Source organism: Amblyraja radiata, chromosome 1 (assembly GCF_010909765.2).
Source record: "Amblyraja radiata isolate CabotCenter1 chromosome 1, sAmbRad1.1.pri, whole genome shotgun sequence".
Classification (NCBI taxonomy): domain Eukaryota; kingdom Metazoa; phylum Chordata; class Chondrichthyes; order Rajiformes; family Rajidae; genus Amblyraja; species Amblyraja radiata.
The window spans coordinates 5,675,401-5,702,976 of NC_045956.1; the positions used below are offsets into that span (position 1 = coordinate 5,675,401).

Sequence of the window (27,576 nt, forward strand, 5' to 3'; positions counted from 1 at the left end):
CCGTCCATTTAATGAATTCTGATTAGATTAATTGTGATTTATACTATATAAACTTGTCGATTAACTTAGTTTGTGGATGTATATTGTGTAAAGTCTTAATCTTAACTAGACAGGCAACTTCTAAAATAAGACAATTTCATACTTCTGAGAGAAATTACAGTGACAGGGTTTTCATTAATTCTTCTGGATTGCCACGTGGAATGAGGAAGTAAAAGGCCTGACCCACTTGGCAATTTATTTTGGCGACTGCCGGCATCATTGACTGACGTATCAGGTCACCGAAAATTTTACGGCGTGATGCGACGGTGACGCGGCTTGATGACGTATGAGGCGCGGTGTTTTTTCAAATGTCGCACCATTTTGTCGCTGCTGGATTTTGAAATGTTCGAAATCTTTTGGCGACACTGATATGACACCGGCAGTTGCCGAAAAAAATCACAAAGTGGGACAGGCCCTTAACTCTTTCAAAAGCATTTCAGATGTATTAATGAATTCATAGATGTATTCAGATATTTTAACAAAAGATGGATACAGAATCTACAATATATTGAAGAAGGTTTTGTCTGCGATGGCAGAATACACAATGCTAAGTTATATTGTGAATCCTGGAATGATATAGCTACAGACTAATCTACAACATCTTTACAATGTATGCTTTGTTGACCGCAATTGATCTTAAATTGGCAAACAATATACATAAATGATTTGGTCCACATTTTTTCGGCTTTTGATAGCATGTTGAACAATGTAATCTGTAAATCTCATCATCAGAAGCAATCCAATGTACTTTTGATGCCAGTATAGTTCTGCACCTCCGAATAATCTAAATGTGCTACTTGCACCATACCAACCAACCCACCTGACCAGTGAACGAAATAGTAAGGTTGTTGATTGAATGCCTGGTAATCCAGAATTTAATTCATTAAGTACTCTGTGTGAAAATTAAGTTAGTAGTGCAAAACAGTTCCATAACAAAGAAACATTCAGTTTTATATTGCAACCAGTTTGCTTCTTCTGGAAGACCAATTGAAGGCAGTTCAAAGGGATGTAGTGGACCAATTCCTGGTTGTTCTATCACAAGCACTTCAAGAATATATTTATATTCTTTGGCGTTTAGAAGAATGGGGTGATCTTGTTAAAACATATGGGATCTTTAAGGAACCCGACAGCAGATGTTGAGATACTTCCAATAGAGGAAGAATCTCAAATAATGGATATATTTACAAGATTAGGGGGTGGAACTGACATGTATAACTTCCTCCTGATGCTGGCGAATATCTGGAATTCTTTGCTCTGGAGTATCATGGAGGCTAGATTGGATTGGATTGGATTCAATTTATTGTCATTGCACTTTTCAGTGCAACAAAATGGTTTAGCCTGCAGTCATAACATAGAATAAATAACAAACACTCAACACAGTTTAAAGTCCCAAAGTTATTGTCTCTTCCCTCCTTGCTCTCCCTCTGCGCTGAGGCAATCCAAGCCTCTGATGTTGCGACCCCGCCGGGTGATGGTAAGTAAGTTCCGCGGCTGAATCCGAGCTCCGCAAACGGGCCGGTTCAAACTCCGCGGCCCGGGGCGGTTGAAGCCGCAGAAGCTGCCGCCCTCCAGTCCAGCGGACGCAGCTGTAGTTGCGGGAGCTCCGGAAAAACAGGGCACCACCTGTGACCTGCGAGCTCCCAATGATGTCGTCCACTGGCCCGCGGCCGAGGCTCCAAAGTCGGGTTGGAAGTCGGGTCGCACCGCAACCACAGCCCCGAAGTCGGCCAGCCTCGCGTTGGTGAGTCCTGGCTCTGCCTCCGCAGCCTCGAGGTCGGTCGCAGTTGGAGGCCGCCAGCTCCGCGATAGGCCTCAGCGCAGACGGAGACGGGAGGATACGGCAGGAAAGGTCGCATCCCCCCCCGAAGGAAGAGTAAAAAAACATACCACACCCACCCCCCCACACATACACAACTAAATAAACCGAAATAAACTGCAACAACGGGACAAAAGAAAACAAAAAACAGAAAAGACAAACGGACTGCAGGCGAGCCGCAGCTGCAAGGCAGCGCCGCCACTTCCGAAAGGAATTAGGAGTTTTAAAGAAGAATTATATTATTTTTGGAATTGACAGTATGGGGAACTGCACAGAAGTGGAGATGAGCTTGGGCAGATCGGCCACAGTCATATTGAATTGCAAGGTAGGCTTGAGGGTCCAAGTGGCCTACTCCTGCTATTTTGCTGATGTTTACTCTCAGGGCTTGGTGGAAAGTAATAAAAAACTGGTGGAAAGTAATAAAAAACTTTATTTGTAGTGCAGCTTTCTCAATATATAAACAATACAAATGGAAAGATGATGATTGGTTCAAGGCCAACATTGCTGCAAGGAAACCCATCGTTGAGGATAAGCTGTCTTTACCAATGTAACAAAAGCCTAACTGAAAATGTTCTAATATATCCGCATTAAACTTCATCTGCCATGCATCTGCCCACTCTCCCAACCTGTCCAAGTCACCCTGCATTCTCATAGCATCCTCCTCACAGTTCACACTGCCACCCAGCTTTGTGTCATCTGCAAATTTGCTAATGTTACTTTGAATCCCTTCATCCAAATCATTGATGTATATTGTAAATAGCTGTGGTCCCAGCACTGAGCCTTGAGGTAGGTACCCCACTAGTCACTGCCTGTCATTCTGAAAGGGACCCGTTAATCCCTCCTCTTTGTTTCCTGTCTGCCAACCACTTCTCTATCCATGTCAGCACACTACCCCCAATACCATGTGCCCTAATTTTGCCCACTAATCTCCTATGTGGGACCTTATCAAATGAGATATCCTCTCATCCTTCTAAACTCCAGAGGGTACAAGCCCAGCTGTCCATTCTCTCATCATTTTGAATTGGAATGTCGACCTTACAGGAAGATACTAAATTGAAGTAAGGCAAATTACAATTAAGGTAAATTAGCAGGAGCTCGGGAGGATACATTGGGAACAGTTGCTGTTGGGTAAATCAACATGTGGGAGTCGTTTAAAGGCCAATTGATAAACGTTCGGGATTGATATGTCCCAGTAAGGAGGAGGGACAAAGAGGGAATGTTAGGTGACCAAAGCTGTTGTAAAATGGAAGTGTGTGGAAGTTTAAGAAGATGGTGCTTAATGAAATTAGACAGGACCTTTTAGAAATATAAAGCGAGGAAAGAACTCGAGTGGTTGATTAGGACCAAAAGGGGTCACGAAATAGCTTTCGCAAGTCCAATTAAAGAAAATACCAAGGCTTTCTATACCTTGATTAAAAACAGGGGAGTTGTTCAAGAAGGAACTGCAGATGCTGGAAAATCGAAGGTACACAAAAATGCTGGAGAAACTCAGCGGGTGCAGCAGCATCTATGGAGCGAAGGAAATAGGTAACGTTTCGGGCCAAAACCCTTCTTCAGACTGATCGGGGGTGGCGGGGAGAAAGAAGGAAAAAAGGAGGAGACAGCTCGAGGGCTAAGGAAGGGGAGGAGACAGCAAGGGCTAACAAAATTGGGAGAATTCAATGTTCATGCCCACCGGATGCAGGCTCCCCAAGCGGAATATGAGGTGCTGTTCCTCCAATTTCCTGTGTTGCTCACTCTGGCAATGGAGGAGACCCAGGACAGAGAGGTCGGATTGGGAATGGGAGGGGGAGTTGAAGTGCTGAGCCACCGGGAGGTCAGGTAGGTTCTTGCGGACCGAGCGGAGGTGTTCGGCGAAACGATCGCCCAACCTCCGCTTAGTCTCACCGATGTAGATCAGCTGACATCTGGAGCAGCGGATGGCTATCTGGACTACACTTCTTCCCACCCTGCCTCCTGTAAGGACTCCATCCCCCACTCCCAATTCCTCCGCCTATGCCGCATCTGCTCCCAGGATGAGGCGTTCCACACCAGGGCATCTGAAATGTCCTCATTCTTCAGGGAACGGGGATTCCCCTCCTCCACCATAGATGAGGCTCGCACCAGGGTCTCTTCCATACCCCGCAACACTGCTCTCTCTCCCCATCCCCGCACTCGCAACAAGGGCAGAGTCCCCCTAGTCCTCACCATTCACCCCACCAGCCGTCACATACAACAAATAATCCTACGTCATTTTCGCCACCTCCAACGTGACCCCACCACTCGCCACATCTTCCCATCTCCCCCAATGTCTGCCTTCAGCAAAGACCGCTCCCTCCGCAAGTCCCTTGTCAATTCTTCCCTTCCCTCCCGTACCACCCCCTCCCCGGGCACTTTCCGTTGCAACCGTAAGAAATGCAACACCTGTCCCTTTACCTCCCCCCTCGACTCCATTCAAGGACCCAAGCAGTCGTTCCAGGTGCGACAGAGGTTCACCTGTATCTCCTCCAACCGCATCTACTGCATCCACTGCTCTAGATGTCAGCTGATCTACATCGGTGAGACTAAGCGGAGGTTGGGCGATCGTTTCGCCGAACACCTCCGCTCGGTCCGCAAGAACCTACCTGACCTCCGCTGGCTCAGCACTTCAACTCCCCCTCCCATTCCCAATCCTGGGTCTCCCCCATTGCCAGAGTGAGCAACACCGGAAATTGGAGGAACAGCACCTCATATTCCGCTTGGGGAGCCTGCATTCGGCGGGCATGAACATTGAATTCTCCCAATTTTGTTAGCCCTTGCTGTCTCCTCCCCTTCCTTAGCCCTCGAGCTGTCTCCTCCCATCCCCCAGCCCTCAGGCTCCTCCTCCTTTTTTCCTTCCTTCTCCCCGCCACCCCCTATCAGTCTGAAGAAGGGTTTTGGCCCGAAACGTTGCCTATTTCCTTCGCTCCATAGATGCTGCTGAACCCACTGAGTTTCTCCAGCATTTTTGTGTACCTAAAAACAGGGGAGCTAGGAGGGAGAAGATAGGGTTGCTTAAGGATAGAGTGAATTTGTACTTGGAGTACTTTGCATCTGTTTACATCAAGGAGAAAGACATACAGCACATTGGAATCAGTGTGCAGAATATTAATATGCAAGGGCAATTTGAGATTAAGGAGGAGGTGTAGGGGTTTCTGAAGTGCAATAAAGTGCCTTCATCCCTTGTGGTTGACGGCAAAAGAGGAGATTGTAGATGCTTTGACAAAGATATTTGTGTCTTCAGTAACCATAAGTGAAGTCTCAGAGGACTGGAGACGATTCCTTTGTGTGAGAAGAGAAGTACCGAGAATCCAGGGAATTATAGCCAGGGAATTAGCCTCACATCAGTGGTAGGGAAGCTAGTGGAGAGAATTGTTTAGGATAGGATTAACTCCCATTGGAAGAGAATGTGTTAATAAAGAGCAGTCAGCATAGTTTATACGGGGCAGGTCGTGTCTCACTAAATTGATTGACGTTTTTTTGAAGGTGATGAAGATGATCAATGAGGGTAGAGTGGAGGATGTTGTCTACATGGATTTTAGCAAATTATTTGATAAAGTCCCCATGGTAGGCTGGTCCAGAAGATTAAATTCACAGGATTAACAGTAACTTGGTTAGCCCACAGAGATTTGCGTTCAACCCATTTTGGAGACTGTCTACTGAGTGTAGGAATTGAATTGGATTGAATTTAGGTCAGTGACGAAAACTTTCTGAAGAAGGGACTTTATGAAGAAGGGTCTCGACCCAAAACATTGCCTATTTCCTTCGCTCCATTGATGCTGCCTCACCCGCTGAGTTTTTCCAGCATTTTTGTCTATCTCAGAAGCAAGTTGTTCGGTCAAAGACGACAGTGAAGCGGGCAGTTGTTTAAAATCGCAAGTGATCCGCCATCAAACACTATCATCGAACAATCCCAACCTTCATTTAAAACAGATGTCCAGGTAGAAAAAGAGGGAGCACATTTTTCCATATTTACAGCATAATTCGTAGCTTCAACATTACACATTCGACCAGGAATAACTATTCTGTTTCGTCATTTAGTTACATCATAACCATTTTTTTTCAATCTTAAATTTGTTTACAAGCTTTTGACCCCCTTTGTGCTTACTCTTACCAACATAAATGCAATGATACCAGTCTTGTGAGTCTCGATTGATTCAATGTTAACAATTATCTAACTGAATAACAAAATTACTCCCATCTCAGCATGATTTATGATTTCCAGCCCTCTAATTCTCACCGTTATGCAGCATTATTGTGGATGCTCTCACCAGAGTAGATATAGGCTCAATTCTCTTAAAAAATATATTTGCATCGTATTAAGACAAAGGTTTTATCCACAAATGGATGCAAGCTGAGTGTATGCAATCTTACACTTCTTTTAATTATTTCCATATTTTCCTGTGCGACAGGGCCATTTGGTCTGTTGAGAACATGCCAGCCCACAGAACAATCACAGGTCCCTGCTAATTTTATCTGTGATCCATTCTCCCAACATTTAATTCAACTTGCCCACTGTTCTGCCACTTACCTATAATGTTAGGAATATGTTAGAGTGGCTAATTAACCTGCACATCTTTAGGATATGCGAGAAAATCAGAGCACCTTAAAGAAACTTGTATAATCACGGGAAAACTATGCAAACTGCACACATACAACATTGGAGGTGAAGTACACCTCCTGTCCACGAGGCAGGAGGTGTACTAACTGTGCCATTCATGTGCCTGTTATAAGTTCATATTTTCGCACCAAAGGGGCACATTTCCCCCCCGCAAAGTTTCCCTGCGATTCATTTTCTCTACATTTCCATCCAAACATCGTCACAGAGGTCGATGCCGTATTTCAATTCATGCGCGTGTTTTGGCATTATTTTTTTTGGATCCACCCTGCATCATCTAATTTTGGAATATGAAATTAAACCAAGAAATAAGTAGATAACAATGCAAAACATGCCAATTCAAGGAAAGTAAAATTCAATATATGGCATTTCTGAAGGCTAATTTGAAACCTTCAGTGCCATTTTTGCAAACTAGCTTGATTAACACTGAAAGTAGAATCTATTTTGCTTGACATAATGGAACTCCTAAAATTATTTCATCTCCATTCTTTCATCATATGACGGTCCCTCCATCCCGGGAATTAACCTTGTGAACCTACGCTGCACTCCCTCATGTGCCTGTCCAATATTTTCTTAGAAACAACTATCGTCTCTGCCTCCGCCACCACCCCCAGCAGAGTGTTCCAGGCACTCACTACCTCGTACATCTCCTTTAACCTTGCCCCTCTCATTTAAAAGCTATGCTCTCTAGTCCTTGATATTTGCATCCTGGGAAAAAGGTTCTAACTGGTTACCCTATTTATGCCTGGACCCTTGGACTTTTCACTAGACTACCTGCGCAAGACATTAATTAATCTTGCATTGTCTCTGGACAATAAAGGAAACGGGTTTGAGATTGGATATATTTCCAGTTGTATTGTCTCTCGTCAGTCTGTAATAGATGGTAGACCTCAGCAGGAATCTGCCTCCAATCTTAATGGGTATAGCATCATACTGTTTATTCCACTGGATTAGTATTCCAAAGACCTAGACTAATGATCTGTAGGGTAAACATTGATTGATTAAACCAACAATTTATTGCTGTGAAGAACTATCTAATGAAACCAAATAGGTGAAATTAATAGAAAACAGATAAATCTTATTGAAATGAATCATTGGTCTACAATCCATCAGAGAGATTCAAGGACATGATTGTAGCTAAATATCTGGAACCTCTCAGTAGAGGTTACCAGCATTATCATAATATCTGAGATGAAATCATTGTAAAAGCTATTGAGCATGCAAAATTATTTTAAAAAAATACATGTAGATAATTATTTTTTTGAACAATGCATGACCAACTCATCAAGATACGATATGGATCTTCACTGAAGTTTTAAGAAATGAAGCAGTACAGTTATAAAGCTTTTTTGCATCATGATTTGGTTAGATTTAGCGTAACAATGAGTAACCATGAGTAGGCAAACAATAGATCAGGAATAAAAGATCTCTATTGCGGAAAGTCAATTTTACCACCTGCGAAAAAACTGAAAAACAAAAAATCTGCGATACAGAAAAATTGAAATAAACGCAGAAAATACTGGAGATACTCAGCAGATTATGGCATTGTTTGTGAAGAGAATGAGATTTAATATTTCAGATCTATGATCTTTCATCAGAACTGGAAGATTGAGAATATATGTTGTTTTAAAGTTGCTGTGTAGGGGATTGATGAAGAGAACAACAAGAATGTCTGCAAAAGGATGAACATAACATTATCCAGCTGGTAGAAATGCTGTTGTGATATAAAGTAGGCAACAGATGCTTTTTAATCTTAGCTACTCTATCTGCAACATAGCGAAGATTAATGAAGGCAGTTGAGAGAAAATAATGCCGAAATTCTGATATGTAAATAACAGTAGGTGCTAAAAATCTGAAAATAAAGAAAAAGTGCTGGTAATATGAATATCCTTTATCTGTAAAGGATATAAAAGAACATGCAGAGCAAGGCAAATATTTTTTTTAAAGGGGCATTTGTTGAATAAAGATTTGTTCAATATGACAGAAAGTCTCATGGAGTACAGAAAGTGATGGAGTGAAAGGAAGACAAAAGGAAGTAATATGGAAGATAGACACAAAAAGCTGGAATAACTCTGCGGGTCAGGCAACATCTCTGGAGAAAAGGAATAGGTGACACTTCGGGTCGAGGCCCTTCTTCAGACTGGAGAATACATTTTATTCTAATATCTCTTAATCACTTTATTTCTGAGCATGTATAATATTGACTTCCAGCAGTAACAATAAAATGAATGATTCTGTAACTATTTTCTTTTGATGAATATGTTATCCTTGTGCAGAGAGGCAGACTTCTTACGACATAATTACAAGGGTTACCTGCATTGAAACATTGTCAGTGTTGTTCACGATAGATGAGATGTGACCGGAATGACCAGATAGATGAGATGTGACCGGAATGACATATCCGGAAGTGGCGGCGCTGCCTCAGTAACTGCGGCTCGCCTGCAGTCCGTCTGTTCTTTCTTTTTTTGTTGTTTTCTTGTCCTGTTTTAGCTAGTTAATTTGAGTTATTAGGTTGTGTATGTGTGGGGGGGGTGGGAGAAACTTGTTTTAGTCTCTTCCTTCGGGTGGGTGCGACCCTTCTTGTCGTATCCCCCGTCTCCATCTCCGTCTGCGCTGAGGCCTAATGGCGGAGCTGGCGGCCTCCAACTGGGACCGGAGGCAGAGCCAGTCAGGACTTACCAACACGAGGCTGGCTGACTTTGGGGCTGTGGCGGCGTTCCGATTCAGGGCTGGGGCGGTGTTCCGGCGGCGGCGGCCCTGCTCGGGGATGTTGCGGCGGCGACCCGACTTCGGAGGTTCGGCCGCGGGCCCAGTGGACGACACCGTCGGGAGCTCGCAGGTCACAGGTTGGTGACCTGTTTTTCCAGAGCGCCCACGGCAACAGCTTCGTCCGTTGGACTGGAGGGCGGCAGCTTCGACCACCCCGGGCCGCGGAGTTTGAACCTGCCCGTTCGCGGAGCAAGGTTGAGCCGCGGGACTTACTTACCATCACCCGGTGGGGTCACAACATCGGAGGCCTGGATCGCCTCAGCGCAGAGGGAGAACAAGGAGGGACGAGACAAAGACTTAAGACTTTTGCCTTCCATCACAGTGAGGAGGTGCCTGGTGAACTCACTGTGGTGGATGTTAAATTTGTGTTTATTGTGTGTTTTGTTATTTTATTATTTGTAGGACTGCAAGGCAACGAAATTTCGTTCAGACCGAAAGGTCTGAATGACAATAAAGGATACTTTGACTTGACTTTTTTTTGACAGCAGGTCAATGATGTTGGATTGGAATGCAGCAAAAATATACTTAGGTTTTCCGGATGAAAAGCTGCTAGTTAAACCTCACAAGTATACAACGCTTTAAAAAATGATAATTCAGCTGTTGCCCTGTTGTTTGTTGGTGTCTGGATTCATGATCAATGACTTCTTTCATTCAGCCATTTCTTGGTCATATAATCATTTGTATGAACTATCAGTTGCAGTTGGTGGGATTGAATGAAAAGCACCAAACATAAAGCCATGTGCCATTTATCATTGAAAGATGAATCAGTTGACCTTGTGTGGATTTATTTTTTAATGCCATTATTGTATCTCAACCCATTTTGGCCTATCTCCAGTTCCTGCAGTCGCAACAGCTGATTTTCGAAAGATGCAGAACAGCTTGGATCCTGGGGTGCTTGTCTCTCTCATGTGGTTTGGAAGCTTATTTCCATGAGTTTCCAACCCACATGAGAAAGGATGTAAGAACAAAACTGTTATACACAATTCATATTTAATTAGTGATTGGAGAAGTATGCATGGGTCAATTGTACTTGCATATTTCCACTGTCGTGTTCGTAGTATACTTTACCATGCAGTATTTCACTACCAAGTTTGTTTTATCTCTTATTATTAAAGAATAGTGAAATTGCTACTTTCTACTACTTCATGCCTTGGATTGATTAAGAAAGCACTGAGTTCTGAGGCCCACATCTTTCTTGCTTTAACTGTATAAAAGAAAATATTTATCACTTGGCATTTGATGCAAAAGTATACATTAACTGAAAGATTGCATTGTTTGGTGAACGAAAGAGTTAACAAATTGGATGTCTTGTAGAACACCTTGTTAACCTATTATTTCTTACCTTGGATGACTTGCGGAAGTTGAATTGTCTTGACTTTAAAATGCATCCAATGATTTAATTGCTGACCTTGGCTCACAAGAAAATGCCAGTTGCAAAAGTGCTTGTAAATTATTTAATGTTTTCATTATTCAATTTTCCACAAAACAAAATCTGAATGAAAATAACATGGGTCAACTCAAATTCAACTCGCGTGTAGAGAGTAAATATGAATTTACACCAACAGATCATTTGTATATTTTTTAAAGCTAACTATTTCTCATTTGGCACAAGCCATGAGAAGAAAAGACAGGATCAAGAAGAAATTGTAATAAAAGGGAATTGTAGGTGCCGGATAAAGAAAGACAAAGATAAAGAGAGACACAATACTGAACTAACTCAGCGGGCCAGGCAGCATCTATGGATAGGTGATGTTTTGGGTTGGGACTTTTCTGCAGACTGATTGCAGGGGTACTGGGGGAAAAAAGCTGGAAAAGAGAAGAGGCAGGACAGAGCATGGCCAGTAATAGGATAACATTTGCAATGGTCATTTTTGACAGATTGTTGGACAAAGGGCAGAGAACAAAGACAGGTGTGAGCCCAAAAGGATAAAGAGTGGTGAATTGTGAAACTCGAGGGTAGAAAAGTTGCGAATTATGTAGCTATTGGAAGGGATGTAGGTGGAGAGGAAGGGGAGGGGAGAAGGTCACATCTTCCCAACTCAATCTCCTTCCGCCTTCCGTGGAGTAGCTCCCAATGCGACTCCCTTGGTTGACTTATCCCTTCCCACCCAATCCACCCCCTCCCCAGGGACTTTACCTTGTAATCGCAGGAGATGTAATATGTCCTCCCTCACCACCTTCCAGAGACACCTGTAGTCCCTCTAGATGAGACAGGCTTACGCGCATCTCCTCTAACCTCATCTACTGCATCCGATGTTCCCGATGTGGCCTCCTGTACATCTGTAAGACCGGGGGTAGACTGCAACTGCTTTGCCGAACACTTGTGCTTGGTCTGCCAAGGCCGACTGGATCTCCTGGTTGCTAACCATTCTAATGGCCCTGTCCCACTTAGGCAATTTTTCAGGCGACTGTCAAGTTGCCGGCAGTTGCCTGAAAAACCGGCAACTGGAACGGCGACTGTCATAGTGGAACACACACGCAGACACTTCCTTCACCAGCCTGTTGTGCAGGCGGGAGACAGGGCAAGCGGGGGGAGTGCTGTCTGAGTGAAATTCACACGTGCAGAGCCAATGTGATACAGACACAATGAACAGGAAGGTTGGCGCTGTAATTAAGACGGTGAAAGCACAGTGTGTGGTAAGTTCTTTAAAAGATGGGGGTAGAACGAGTGGAGACAACCTTTAAGAAGCCAGGGATGCTCGGCGGACATTAAAACTACTGCTTACGTTTTTTTTCCCAATTCACTGGTCAGCACCAGCTACACCTACGAGAACCTTTGACCTCCTGGCAACCCACTAGGACCACCTGGCGACCCACCTACAGCACAAGAATTCTCGCTACACTCCATGGCGGCTTCATTCTAGTCGCTGCTAATTTTTCAACATGTTGAAAAATCCACGGCGACCATAATGAGGCCGCGACTAGTTTCCCAGAATGCGGGTACTCCTCACAACCATGAAGGCGATTCCCCGGCAACCACCCGCGAACACGTGGCGACCATGTGGCGGCCGCAGAGTCTCCTGCAGTCGCCTAAAAAGTCGCCTAAGTGGGACAGGCCCATTACTCCTTTGGTCTGAAGAAGGATCTCGACCCAAAACATCACCCTTCCTTCTCTACAGAGATGCTGCCTGTCCTACTGAGTTACTCCAGCTTTTTGTGTCTATATTTAGCATCTAAAGTTTTTTTGTTTCCTAATTATAATAAGGTTAGCAATTAAGTTTGAGTTTAGTTTATTATTACATGCACTGAGGTACAGTAGAAAGCTTTTGTGTGTGCTAACCAGTCAGTGGAAAGACAATATATGATTACAATCAAGCCATTCACCTTCACGGGAGGGTGGGGGCTCAAAAACGGAATCAGTTAAAACAAGGGTTTACTATACGTTGATTCTCATAGTGAGAACTTCCTTTCCTGAGCCATTCTGAAATGGCTTAAAGTCCTGGGAGCAGAACTACCAATATGTTCTAACAGCTGTCAAGTCTTCTAAAAGCCTTAAATATATCTGAATGTCTTAGACACTGCAAAATATGTTTGAATGATAACTAATTAAAATGATATCTTTCAAAGACTGAAATGTATATATCATTTTTATCCAGCATTAAAACATTTAAAGTACTTAATTAATTCAAATGGTGAAATTTTATTTCGGTTATTTAACAATGAGATTTTTTTTTTAAATAATTGCTGAAAGGTCAGAAGGATTATGTAGTAAAGTTAAGATATGGCCAATCTCATTCTTATATCAGTTATCTCAACTCTTTAAATTGACACTTAACCACTTAGCTCAATCCATGATTTCATATCACCCTCAATACTAAGAGCCCTTATGTGGAATAACTTTATATCTAGTACCTTATAGTCTGCCGTTTGAAAATATTCTAGCTCTCTTGTACATTTTTACAAATGTATAAAAAGGGAAACATGGTTTCCCTTTCATTGAATAATGTTAGCTCTCCCTAATTCTATTTTGTATTTTGAAGTAGTGTATTATCATTTTCTTAATAATGGATTACTGGGATTTGCCAATTATATTGAGATAACTGATCTCTTGACAACTCTTGAACAGTACAGTTGTTGCTTTTCAATCCATTGGGATCTTTATAAAATCTAGAGAAATGTTGGAAATTCACAATCAATTCCTCTACTCTTTCTGCAGCCACATTTTTTTTAAATCACAGGATAGAGGCCATCAGATTTAGAAAATGTATCTGTGGCATTTTAAGGATTGAGTGAACTCAGTTGATACTGAGCAGAGTGAATAAAAAAAAATGGTAGGAAGCAACTGCAGATGTTGATTCACACCAAAGATAGACACAAATGCTGGAGTAACTCAGCAGGTCAGGCAGGATCTCTGGAGAAAAGGAATAGGATTGAGACCCTTCTTCACTCTTCAGCCTAAGAGTTAGGGGAGAGGAAAACTAGAGGTATGAAAAGGTTCGGAACAAATCAGCGCCTGCACCGATGACCAAGGAGCCCACAATGGTCCATTGTTGGCTCTGGAGGAGGTGATAACGAAGGAATATAAACAGTGAAACTAAAAGAGCAGGGCGAGGAAGTGGTGGGGAGAGAGGAAATGCAAGGATTACTTGAAATTAGAGAAATCAATATCGTTGTAAGTTGGGTTGCTGGGTTGTAAGCTGCCCAAGCGAAATATGAGGTGCTGTTCCAATTTGCATGTGACAGTGGAGGAGGCCCAGGACAGAAAGAAAGAATGGTCAGTATGGGAATAGGAAGGAGAATTGAAATGTTTGGCAACCGGGAGATTGCGTAGGCTATAGCGTACTGAGCGTTGGTGTTCAGCAAAACAATCGCTCAGTCTGCGCTTGGTCTTGCTGATATATAGGAGTCCGCAGCTAGAACAGCGGATACAGTAGATGAGGTTGGAGGAGGAGCAAGCGAACATCTGCCTCACCTGAAAGGACTGTCGGAGTACCTGGATGGAGTCGAGGGAGGAGGTGTAGGGACAGGTGGTGCATTTCCTGTGGTTGAGGGCCACATCTATGATAGGAGTGGGGAACCCACGTCCCTAAAGAATGAGGACATCTCGGATGTCCTGGTATGCACACCTCATCTTGGCCACAGATACGGCGGAGACAGAGGAATTGGGAGTAGGGGATGGAATCTTTGCAGGAGGCAGGGTGGGAAGAAGTTTAGTCTAGATAGCTGTGGGAGTCAGTAGGTTTGTAATAGATATCAGTCGATAGTGTATCTCCTGTGATGGAGACGGTGAGATCAAGAAAGAGGAGTGAGGTTTCGGATATGGTCCAAGTGAATTTGCGTGCAGGATGGAAATTGATTATGAAGTTAATGAAGTCCATTAGTGCTGCATGTGAGTAGGAGGCAGCCCCGATGCAGTCATCAATGTAACGGAGATAGAGTTCAGGAACTGGGCTAGTGTACGCCTGGAACAGGAATTGTTCAATGTACCCTACAAAAAGGAAGGCATAGCTAGGGCCCATGCGAGTGCTAATGCACTGCCTTTGATTTAGAGGAAGTGGGAGGAGTCGAAGGAGAAGTTGTTGAGAGTGAGGACCAGCTCTACTAAGCGGAATAGAGTGTTCATAAATATAAACTTAATTATTGCATTTGACATAAATCATTTGAATTCTACAACATTCCTGAGCAGATATGGACAAAACAGACTAAGTTACAAAGAATTGAGTTGTAAAGAAGAGTGTGAAAACTGTGTTGTATTGAGGTACAGTGGACAGCATGGTGCTGCTGCTGCTGCTGCTAAACATCTTCAAGGACTCATATTAAATCCTGACCTCTGGTGGTGTTTGTAGAGTTTCTACAAGTTTCCTCTGGGTTTTCCCCTAATGTATCAGTTTCCTCTCATTCATGAGGTTCTTTGGCAACTGAGCATTGCATCTCGGTGTGGAAAAATGGCAAAATAATCAAATGGGGAGCTGTGAGAGGGAAATAAGGATAGGGGAATTGGAACCAGCAGTGAGCTGAATACTTATCTTCTGCTTTCCAGTAAAACAACCTCCAAGACAGTCTTAAAAGCAATCAAGGGGAAATAGGGAGATAGTAATGACATATAACTGGTAGTTATTGGAGCATTACTTCAGAAAAGGCGAGAGGATAAATTATAAAGCTAATTTAGGATTGATGTCAGCCAGCACTTCACAGAAAATAGTCAACAAATGACATGGAATCCCAAATAAGGTAATAAAGGCAGCAAATGGTTGAATCATTTGAGGGTCGATCATCTATAAGGTTCAGGTATGATGGATTGAACAGCTTTCCATAAAGATACCCAACATATGCTGAGTTCATCGGTAAAGTGTGCCTATTACTGAGCCATGTAATTCATAGTCTATGCTGATGTTTTGAGTTAATAATCTCATTTGGGTCAGGTGTGGGTCTTCTCAACTGACATAAGTTTCCTTTGGGTAGGGATGGATACATTTGCTAGTCCTATTATTAGTCCTTCAGAAAACCTGCTTATGGTGAAGAGGAGACACAAGGAATTGCAGATGCTGGAATAATGAGCACAACACAAAGTGCCAGAGGATCTCAGTGGGTCAGGTAGCACCTGTGGAGGGAATGGATAGACGATGATTCAGGTTGGGGACCTTCTTCTGCCTATCAATTCCTTCGACAGATACTGTCTGACCCGCGGAGTTACTCCAGCTCTTCGTGTTTTGCTTATAGCAATTTAATGTGGGAAATGTAGAAGTAATTTGCTTGCATCCAATAAGTAGGCAGAGGGGCACAAGATTTTTATCAGCAGGTCGATATTTAATTAAATTGTTATGGTGCAGTATAGTGAGTACTGGGACGTTTGATTTTTAATGCTCCTTATTCTTAAATGTTTTCTTGATTTTGTATGTGAACCTTAAAAACTGAGCTTGGGTCCATACATTTTCACATGGACCCAGAAGAATCTACCAACCAGGTCAAAATTATAAAATTACAAACACTGCATTTTAACCACTGCGTTAGAAACTAGCAATGTCCAAGAACAAGAACAAACCACATGATACATGTGAAAAGGCACCAATGTGATCTTGATCTGTTATCTGCCAACTAAAAATGATCCGGTAGGCGGCGCGGCTCTCGCCAGCAGCGGCCTCTGCAGTCCGTCTGCGTTTTTATTATTTTTTGTCTATGTTTTAATGTAGTTTTTGTTATTTTTGTTGGGGTATGTGTGTGGGGGGGTGGGGGTGGTGTGGGGGGGTTGGGGGTAACTTTTAAATCTCTCCCTGCACGGGAGACCCGACCTTTTCTTTGTCGGGTCTCCGTTGTCGTTGGGGCTGCAACGAGGAGCGGCCTCCAACAGGAAGACCGGGGGCTCCAGTGCCGACACTCACCTCACCGTCGCGGAGCTGGCCGAGTCCAGAGCGGGTGGAGCTGTGGTGGACGCTGCTGCGACCCGACCCCCGGAGATTCGGTGGATGCAACTGCGGGTTTGGCGGGCGGTGACACCGGGAGCCCGCGGGTCCCTGGAGGGAGACCGCTTTTCGGGGCTCCCGCAACGGTGACTTCTCCCGCCCGAGTTGCGGGGTTGAAGAGCACCTGGAGCGGGGCCTTACAGCACCGCCCCGCGCGGCTTGGAATGGCGGCGGGCTGCGAGCGCGCACCGGGGGCTCTAACATCAAGAACCCGGTGCGCGAACTTGTATTACCCGGCGTGGTTTAATGGCCACGGGACAATTCGCCATCGCCCGCCGGGGGCTTTGACTTTGACTCTGACATGGGGGGGGGGAGAGTGCAGTGGAGAGAGAAGTTTTTTTGGCCTTCCATCACAGCAATGTGATGGATGTTTATGTAAAATATGTTGTGTCTTGGGTCTATTGTTGTAATGTATGGCTGCAGAAACGGCATTTCGTTTGGACCTCACGGGGTCCAAATGACAATAAATTGAATTGTATTGTATTGTATTGTATTGTATTATGGTCTACATTCATGGAAATTTTTAGTTGGCAGCAATGATGAATTTAGAGGTTACTGCAGAGGGATAACATTCAAGTACTTATAGAATGAAATTAATTTGCTTCTCAAAGTGGTCCTTGTGTTGCTCTGATGTTATTTTTGATGTTTATACCTTTTCCTTTTATTTAAAGTTTCCTATACATATGCTTTTTAAGACTTCACAAATATTTATATGACGCCTTAAACCATGGAGCTAAAAAGTTAATAGCAATATAAAATCCTTTTAATTTATTTTTTAATTGCTTATGTCCTGAGGAGTAGTGGAAGAAACATTGTGGAATACATAAGACAGTGATTGTATTCATATAATTAGATTTGCTTTTAGAGGATGTAGGAGATTGTACCTTGTGGGATGTTTCTTTGGCCTGAGGTATTGTGTGACTGGAGACATTCCTCTGATAGCCAGGGGCCTCAAAGGGAAACAAGGAAGTGTATTTGGGTAGGGATTGTTTATGGTGAAACAGAGGACATTAATAAATCAAGGAAACGTATACACAAGGTCCAATTCAATGTTGAAAATAACATCTTCAATAAAAAAAATCAAACTATGATGTAAGAGACAAAGTTGCAGGGTCATGGAACTGTAATTTGTGACTGGTATGCCATAGTCTGATAGGTTGCACCAAACCATGGGAACTTGACTGAAATGAATAGATGTTTATCAAAATAAAGCACTTATTTGCCTACAGGCACATTGTAAGAGATAAGTGGTTGAACAGAAGTCTCCCTCTTCCTGCAGCAAAATGACTGTCAACTAATGAAAGAAATGTGTTTGAATTCATTAGGATTTTCATTTTCTCTGTGGGCTAGCCTTATGGTCTGAAGCGAGACAAAGAGCCACAGACAATAATATTCAGCATACAAATACCTTAAGGTGTGACTGAAAAAGTAATGTAGCTCAGTTATCCAGCAGCATAGCAAGATAATTTATGCATTGTTTTTAGGACAATAATCACAAACATAAAAAAATACCACAAACTTCCTACGGTTTTACCATGTGAAGTTAACAGCAATGTGTCCGTTATTGCTGTGAACAGCAGCAGGCTAATAATGTCATGGCTTAGCATTAATTTATTCATTTTACCTGAACTTGATGGAAATCAGTACTTAGAACAAAAATGAATTGGTGACACCACTTGACAAGAAACTGAATCTCACTTTGCACAGTTAATACTGGCATTGTAATGTAAATATAGATATTTATTGGTACTGCAACCTATCTGCATCTTTATCCCTGAATAATGGGGGTTTGTCATAGATAGATGCAGTGTGGAAATAGGCCTTTTAACCCACCAAGTCTTTTCCAACTATCAAAAACTCATTTACACCTCTCCGAAACTCATCCCATTTTATTCTTCCCATATTCCCATCATTCATAACCCCCGAGACACCAAAGACAGCAGATGCTGGAATATAGAGTTAATAACTATCTGCTGGAGGCAATCAATCTCTTCCTTTCTTTTTCCCGCCCCCACCCCCACATCAGTCTGAAGAAGTGTCTCGACCCGAAACGTCACCTATTCCTTCACTCCATAGATGCTGCCTCACCCACTGAGTTTCCAGCATTTTTGTCTACCTTCGATTTTTCCAGCATCTGCAGTTCTTTCTTAAACATCTGCTGGAGGAACTCAGTTGTCAGGCGGCATCTTGTGAAGAATAATGGTCAGGTAACATTTCAGGTCTAGGCACTTTATCTCGACCGAAAGAGTGGAGAGGAGCTGGCCAGTACAAAGATGTGAGGGAGGTGGGACAAAAGTTGGCATGCAATAGGTAGATCTGGGTGTGGAGGGTGAATTGATGGATTAAATCAGGTGGGGAGGGGGGGGGGGGGGGAGGAGAAAGGTGGATAAAACAACAGAGACTGGCATATGATAGGTGAGGGTAATCAGGGTCAGAAAATATTGGAATCTGATGAGAAAAGAAGGTGGAGTATGGGACAAAATAGGGAAACGGGGTGGCCAGATGGGATCACTCCCCTCTCTCCCACATTTGACCACCTGGATCCACTTATCACATGTAACTCTTGCCCCAGACAAAAGAATCAACCTGAAAATCAATTATCCATTTCCTTACATAGTGCCTGACCCCTGAGTTCCTGCAGTAGTTTATTTTTTGAAATAGATTTCATAACTTGGCTTTACATCCCATGACATGCGTTCCGCCCATGATTTGACGCAAAGGCAACTGGTTTGGGAGCAGATTTACAGATGGCAGTAGTCGGTCCATTCCTTATCTAACGACTAAGTCATATTTGAATTCATGAGGAGAAACAGGATCATGTTCTGGAAGATTATTTGCACGTTTTCCTTTTATGACACTATCTATGGGGAATAAGTCTGGAGTCTATTCACTGTATCCCTTTGCTAACCAATTAATTACATGCCACATTCTTTTGTTCTTTCAGAATCACTGAATTTCTACTAATCTCTATTGCCTATTTTAACAATGCCCTGCATTTTTGCCCTTCCATTCAAGTGAAATAACTTTAATAATATTTATTATTTGGCATCAGTTATTTTTGCTCAAGTTATTTTTGCAGTGTTCTGAACTTTATTCGCCAACAGTCTGTCTGTCCTTTCCTTCTTTGTGTTTAAATAGTATGTTAAATATGTCTTTAGCTAGTTTTATGTGGGGGGGGGGGGAATTGGGGGAACCTTTTCTAATCTCTTACCTCGACGGAGATGCGATTTACTTCCGTATCGTATCTCCGTCCGCACTGCAGCCTAACATCGAGAAGTTAGTGGCCTTTGTTGGAGACCTACTTTTGAGAGTTCTACCGCGGGTGCCTAGGGGACTTTAACATCGCAGCGCCCATGGTCCCTTTGCAACGACTTGGGAGTTTCGATCACCCCAACGCAGGAGCTTCGGCCGCCGGCAACGGGAGTTTTAATCACCCTGATGGATGGTTCGACTGCCCCGACCACAGGAGAAATAAAGAAGAAGAAGTTTGGACTTTTTTGCCTTCCATCACAGTGAGGAATGTGGGGAATCAGCGGATGTGGTGGATGTTTATGTTACCTTTTATGTATTTGTGTGTCTTTTTTTTTCCATTTGGCTGTATGGTAATTCACATATCACTGTAACTTAATTAGTACATGTGACAATAAAATACCTTAGAGACCTTTGAACGGTTCAGTCAGCCTTTACTTGATTCAGTTATAAGAGAGCTCTCAGCACCTATTCTTTCCTCCAGCCTTTCCATCACCTTTGGAAACTTTTATTGCTGTTTATCAACATGAGGACTGTTGTCCTGTTAAGTTTCACTGTCTATACAACTCATTATCATTTACCTTACAGCCAACAATAGACTGTTGTGGGCTCCACCCTTGATCATCGTTGCTTTTTGCATATCTTTCATTTGTTCTATGTACCTTCTATATCTCTCGATTCCCTTTACCCTGACTCAGTCTAAAGTAGGGTCTCGACCGGAAACATCACCTATTCCTTTTCTTCGGAGATGCTGCCTGACCCGCTGAGTTACTCTAGCTTTTTGTGTCTATCTTTGGTGCCACTATATATCTGTTCAAGAATATATAATTAATCATATATTACGCTGACGGTGAATAGGGTATCATCGGCATAGTATATCTGGTCTTTAAGTGATATTTAGTTGGGGCATAGCTATACATTAAAGGTAAGAAAAGCTTGTGAGGTTTCAGAGGTAGGACTGTTTGAACAAGAAAATAAATCATGGTTAATTATCCACTAGACTCGAGAGGTAAGATCTGTTTAACTGTGTAACAAGGAGGGGATATTAGAAGATGGTCTGATAATTTCTGTTGCAGTCTGGAAAGGCAGATACATATGCCAAATAATTATTGTTCAAAATCTCTGAAGTGAAAAGAGAAGTTGCAGATGGCCTACTTGTTGGGATGTTATAAAAGGCCAAAGGTTATGCAATCAGGGCTGAATTTATAAGGTTCATCAAGAAGTTCAGCCACGAGTTCACTGAACTTCTACTTTAATAATATTATCTTACTGCAATTCTTTCTCTTGCAGGCTTCCGAAAAATTAGCTTGGATGATCTACGTAAAGCCTACATAGTGAAAGATGTCCAACAATATATCCTGCATCGGCTGGACCAGGAAGAAGCATTGAGGCAGCATCTGACAAAAGAAACAGCTGAGATGTTGAACCAACTTCATATTAAAAGCAGTGGTTGTTTCCTTTATCTCGAACGTGTCCTTGATGGAGTGGTGGAAAGTTTTATTATGCTGCGAGAGATTAGGGATATTCCAGGAACACTGAATGGACTTTATCTTTGGCTTTGTCAGAGGCTTTTTGTGCGAAAACAATTTGCAAAGGTGCAACCTATTTTAAATGTAATTTTGGCTGCTTGCAGGCCATTGACGACTTTGGAATTATATCATGCCGTTTGGACAAAAAATATGACCCTAACCATGGAAGAGTTTCAGCGGAAATTAGATATATTATCAAAGGTTCTTATAGATGGCTTGGGAAGCTCGAAAATACTGTTTCATTACAGTTTTGCGGAGTGGTTGCTTGATGTGAAGCATTGCACTCAGAAATACTTATGTAATGCTGCAGAGGGCCACAGAATGTTAGCTATGAGTTACACTTGTCGTGCAAAAGACCTCTCCCCCTTGGAGGTTCAAGAGTTGGCGCTGCATCTACTTAGTTCTAACTTACAGCTCGAGACGCATCATTTGGCTTTGTGGATGATTTGGAACAGTACACCTATAAAAGGAGCGTTGTCAACAATGATTCCTAAAGAACAGGAAATACTACAGCTTTTGGTAAAGGCGGGAGCTCATGTGAACAGTGATGATGACCACACATCATGCATTGTTCGACAGGCATTGGAGAGAGAGGACTCCATTCGAACTCTATTAGATAATGGTGCCTCGGTTAACCAGATTGACTCTAATGGAAGAACACTGTTGAGTAGTGCAGCCTACAGTGGCAACTTAGATGTAGTTAATTTGCTGATATCTAGGGAAGCTGATCTGGAAGTTGAAGATAATCATGGGCAGACAGCACTTACACTAGCTGCACGGCAAGGTCACACCAAGGTTGTTAATTGCCTCATTGGACATGGTGCTAATATAAATCATACTGACCAAGATGGATGGACAGCACTCAGGTCAGCAGCTTGGGGAGGACACACTGAGGTGGTTTCTGCACTTCTTTATGCTGGAGCAAAAGTGGATTGTGCGGATGCAGATAGTCGAACTGCTCTTCGAGCAGCAGCATGGGGTGGACATGAGGACATTGTTCTAAATCTTCTCCAACATGGAGCAGAGGTTAACAAAGCAGATAATGAAGGAAGAACGGCACTTATTGCAGCAGCATACATGGGGCATCGAGAAATAGTCGAACATCTGGTCGATCATGGTGCTGTGATAAACCATGAAGATGTGGATGGAAGGACAGCTCTGTCAGTTGCAGCATTGTGTGTCCCTGCAAGCAAAGGTCATGCATCAGTGGTTAGCTTACTGATTGACCGAGGAGCAGAAGTTGACCATTGTGACAAAGATGGGATGACCCCACTATTAGTTGCAGCCTATGAAGGTCATGTGGATGTTGTTGACTTGCTTCTTGAAGGAGGGGCAGATGTGGATCACACGGATAATAATGGTCGTACTCCTCTTCTGGCTGCTGCTTCCATGGGCCACGCATCTGTCGTGAACACCTTGCTGTTTTGGGGTGCAGCCGTGGATACCATTGATAGTGAAGGAAGAACAGTATTGAGTATAGCCTCAGCACAAGGAAATGTAGAAGTAGTGCGTACTCTGCTGGACAGAGGACTCGATGAAAATCATAGGGATGATGCCGGTTGGACTCCATTGCACATGTCAGCATTCGAGGGTCACCGAATAGTATGTGAAGCACTTATTGAACAAGGTGCTAGAACTAATGAGGTGGACAATGATGGTCGAATCCCTTTAATACTGGCAGGTCAGGAAGGCCATTATGACTGTGTACAGGTTATGCTTGAAAACAAATCAAATGTGGATCAGAGAGGCTATGATGGAAGGAATGCGTTACGTGTTGCATCATTAGAAGGTCACAGAGATGTCGTCGAACTTCTCTTGAGCCATGGGGCCGATGTTAATTGCAAGGATGCTGACAGCCGCCCAACTTTGTACATCCTGGCACTTGAAAATCAGCTAGCAATGGCAGAGTATTTACTAGAAAATGGAGCAAATGTAGAAAGCACAGATGCTGAGGGGAGAACTGCCCTACATGTCTCTTGCTGGCAGGGACACGTGGAAATGGCTCAACTTTTGATAAACTATCATGCTGATGTTAATTCTGCCGACAATGAAAAAAGGTCTGCTTTACAGTCTTCAGCATGGCAGGGGCACATGAAAGTTGTACAGCTGCTGATTGACCACGGAGCATCGGTAGATCATACATGCAACCAGGGCGCCACTGCTCTTTGCATTGCAGCCCAGGAAGGACATGTGGATGTTGTCCAAATATTGCTAGAACATGGTGCTGATCCAAACCATGCAGACCAGTTTGGGCGCACTGCAATGAGAGTTGCTGCAAAAGGTGGCCACACACAAATTATAAAGTTATTGGAAAAATATGGAGCCTCTGGTTTAAATGGATGTAACCCATCGCCAGTTCATACAATGGAGCAGACAGCCACTCAGTCTGTCACTGTGAAAATGCAGTCTTTGACAATTAAGTCAAATAGCTCAGGCAGCACTGGTGGAGGAGATCTACAGACTGCAATGCGGTGCTTTTCTAATGGTCCTCAACATCCTTTTAGTTCACCTTCTGAATCACCAGATTCAACAGTCGATCGACAGAAGTCCTCTCTGTCTAATAATTCACTCAAAAGCTCCAAAAATTCCTCACTCCGCACAACCTCATCCACAGCCACAGCCCAGACTGTACCTATGGACAGCTTCCATGGTATGTCCTTCACAGAACAGATACAGCAGCATTCTTTGCCGCGCAGTCGAAGTAGGCAGTCTATTGTATCTCCATCTTCTACTACACGTTCCATAGGACAGCATGCTGGCTCCCCATCCAGTGAACATGAATGGGGACAAATGAAGTCCAATGTGAGATCTAATAAGAGCAACAAAACTGGGCACAGTATGACCAGTGAAAGTTCCAAATCTGCTTCTTCAGGAAAAAGAACAGCACAGAATAAACAAAACAGCTCTCCTCAGCCAAAGGTTTTAGAATATGAAATGACACAACTTGACAAAAGAACAGCCATAAATAAAGTGGTGCAGAATAATACAGTATCACTTAAGCAGACACCACATGATTCACAGTGTAAAATCCTGATCCCACAGAGTCCGCAGGAAAACACAAGGGCTCAGCAACAGTTCTTAATTCAGCAGCAAGGGGAGCAGAAGAAACGGAATGGAATAATGACAAACCCAAATTACTTACAAGGGAATCCTGTTTTCTTGAGCAGAGTTGCTGTTCCAAGGAGTGCACAGGAAAGAGCACATAATGATTGTTTGGAAGGTTATCCATTAGCAGAGACTGAACTGAGTCTGAAGCAAGCCTTAAAATTACAAATTGAAGGGACAGACCCAAGCTTCAATTACAAGAAAGAGACGCCATTGTAGCAGGTACCTTCAAGCTTATTTTCTGGTTTCTCTAACATATACAGTTATTACTGTTAAAGATCTCAATTTTATTTAATAGGTTCAATATCTTTACACGTGATGTCATCTGTCACAGGAATATATGACGAAAGATTGAAAAGACTAGGCTTGTATTCACTGGAGTTTAGAAAGATGAGGGGGGATCTTATAGAAACATATAAAATTATAAAAGGACTGGACAAGCTAGATGCAGGAAAAATGTTTCCAATGTTGGGCGAGTCCAGAACCAGGGGCCACGGTCTTAGAATAAAGGGGAGGTCATTTAAGACTGAGGTGAGAAAAAACTTTTTCACCCAGAGAATTGTGAATTTATGGAATTCCCTGCCACAGAGGGCAGTGGGAGCCAAATCACTGGATGGATTTAAGAGAGAGTTAAATGGAGCTCTAGGGGCTAGTGGAGTCAAGGGATATGGGGAGAAGGCAGGCACGGGTTATTGATACGGGACGATCAGCCATGATCACAATGAATGGCGGTGCTGGCTCGAAGGGCCATATGGCCTCCTCCTGCACCTATTTTCTATGTTTCTATATGCAATAAACATTTAGGAAGGAACAAAGAAAAGAGAGTAGGCATTTTAGTCCCATGATATGTCCACCATTTCAGTTATGCCATGGCTGAAATGTACTGTCACTCAATTCTTCAAATGATTTAAAGATACAGAATGGAGACAGGCCCTGAGGCCCACTAAGTCCACGCCGACCATCAATCACCCGTTCCCGCTAGTTCTATATTATCTTACTTTCATGCACTAGGAGGTGGGGGGGAACCGGAAAACCCAGAAGAAACCCACATGGTCACAGCATCCGAGGTCGGGATCGAACCCAGGTCGAACGCTGTGAGGCAGCAGCTCTACCAGCTGCGCCACCCTGCCACCAGTGGTTTCTCTCAGTTCCTACATAATGATATTGACAGATTCATTGTATCTAAATCTGTATATTTGATATTGTTAATTTAAGTGGAAGCTAATTTGATTTGAATCTTCAGAAGAAAAATATAGAATGTAGTAATTTCTTCAAAAAGGGTATATTTTAGCAAACAAAACAATGACTTGGATAGACACAAAATGCTGGAGTAACTCAGCGGGGAAGGCAGCATCACTGGAAAGAAGGAATGGGTGACATTTCGGGTCAACACCCTTCTGCAGACTGATGTCAGGGGAGTGGGCGGAACAGAAATAGAATGCAGTCGGAGACAGTAATGGGGCCTTTTCACGGGGCGAGTTGACGCAAGATGTCACCAGAGTGAAGAGGTCGTGGTCCAGCACGAGTCTCGCACGATATAACGGGGGTAGATAAAGAGTTCCCACGGTACTCGGCATTTCTGTTATTTGTGCGAGTGACTTGTCCGTTTCCCGAGCTTTCGCGTTAAATCTTGAATGAACATCGTGAACTACACGTGACACAAATGATGTAACTTTTTTTTTCACACACTATATATATCCTCCCTTGGTTGAATTGGCTCATTTGGAGACATATTTTACTGTGTATGTGGGAGACACAGATGGACTGAGCTACCTCGGTCTTACTGTGTGGGAGAGGGGGAGAAAGAGACGTACACTCACAGAGGCAGAGTCTCTCAGCCTGTGTAAGAGGGAGGGAGAGAGAGAGAGAGGCACACACAAGGTGGATGTGAAATCTCACCTGCCTGTTTCAGTGACAGACACCCGCCGCCAGTAAATGAAGACACCCCCATCTGTCTCCCCCTCCTCTCCCTCGACTCCCCCACCTTTCCCTCCCAACTCCAGTCCCGTCCCGACCCCCTGGGAAACTGAATAGAGCAACAATATAGATATAGAAACTGAAACAATATAGAAACTGAATAGCGCAACATGGCAAAAACATCTCTGACACGCTTTACCCCCTTTCTTTGAGATTTTCTGGGAGCCATCTCTGCAAGTGTTCCTGTTAAAAAGATTATCCAACAATGACAATTAGGTGGGACGTCCTCGAAGGACACGTGTTCCCTTGTCGATATTTTTACTCACCTTCTGTCCCTTCTGTCCAGCTTCCGGGTTTACCGTTCGCAGGAGTTCCTACGCGCTATATGTCTAAAATCTGAAGTTAGGTAATGTCTAAAGGAACTGCAGACGCTGGTTAATGCTGGTTAATACGCACAGAAGGACACAAAATGTTGGTGTAACTCAGCAGGTAAGTCAGATCTGGGAAGAAAAACATAAAAAGCTGGAGTAAGTCAGCGGGTCAGGCAGCATCTCTGGAGAAAAAGAATAGGTGACGATTCGAATCGGAGCCCTTCTTCAGACAGCCTAATCGGAATTGAGTCTGAAGATGTGTCTCGTCCCGAAACATCAGCTTTTTTTCTCCAGAGATGCTGCTTGACTCGCTGAGTTACTCCAGCTTTTTGTGTCTGTCTTCGGTTTAAACCAGCATGTGCAGTTCACTCCTTACACGGGTCTCTGTACAACATTGATTGGTAGCGTTCCGGACCCCTGGACCCGAGGACTCCGACCTGTATCTCTCAAAGAAGTACATGTGAAAAATTTCTCACGGACCATAAAAATGCGTAACCTTTCAGTAAAGTCCCTTTTAAAGTCCCTTTTAAAGATTATAGTTATTTTCTTGAATCTCATTAACATAACTCAGGAATAAGTTGATGTCCATATGCGGATGCAAATCTTTATTTTTATTTATTTTTTAAATTCAATCCCACAGAAGATAATTTTTACTCACCTTCTGTCCCCTCTGTCCAGCTTCCGGGTTCACCGTTCGCAGGAGTTCCCACGGTACCCGCAAGAGTTATTACGGATATCGCACTGGCCACTACGTTCATATAATGTT

General features: G+C 43.2%; 1 protein-coding gene across 2 annotated transcripts in view; it reads left to right on the forward strand.

Moving 5' to 3' along the window:
- The window catches only part of ankrd50 (ankyrin repeat domain 50), a 91,367-nt gene that overhangs the window by 51,335 nt on the left and 12,456 nt on the right, over positions 1-27,576 (forward strand). For both annotated transcript variants that reach the window (XM_033015402.1, XM_033015456.1), the window contains one exon: positions 21,179-24,744. In XM_033015402.1, the coding sequence (XP_032871293.1) occupies positions 21,179-24,741 (3,563 nt within the window). In that variant the 3' untranslated portion in view covers positions 24,742-24,744. The remainder of the gene's footprint in view (positions 1-21,178; positions 24,745-27,576) is intronic.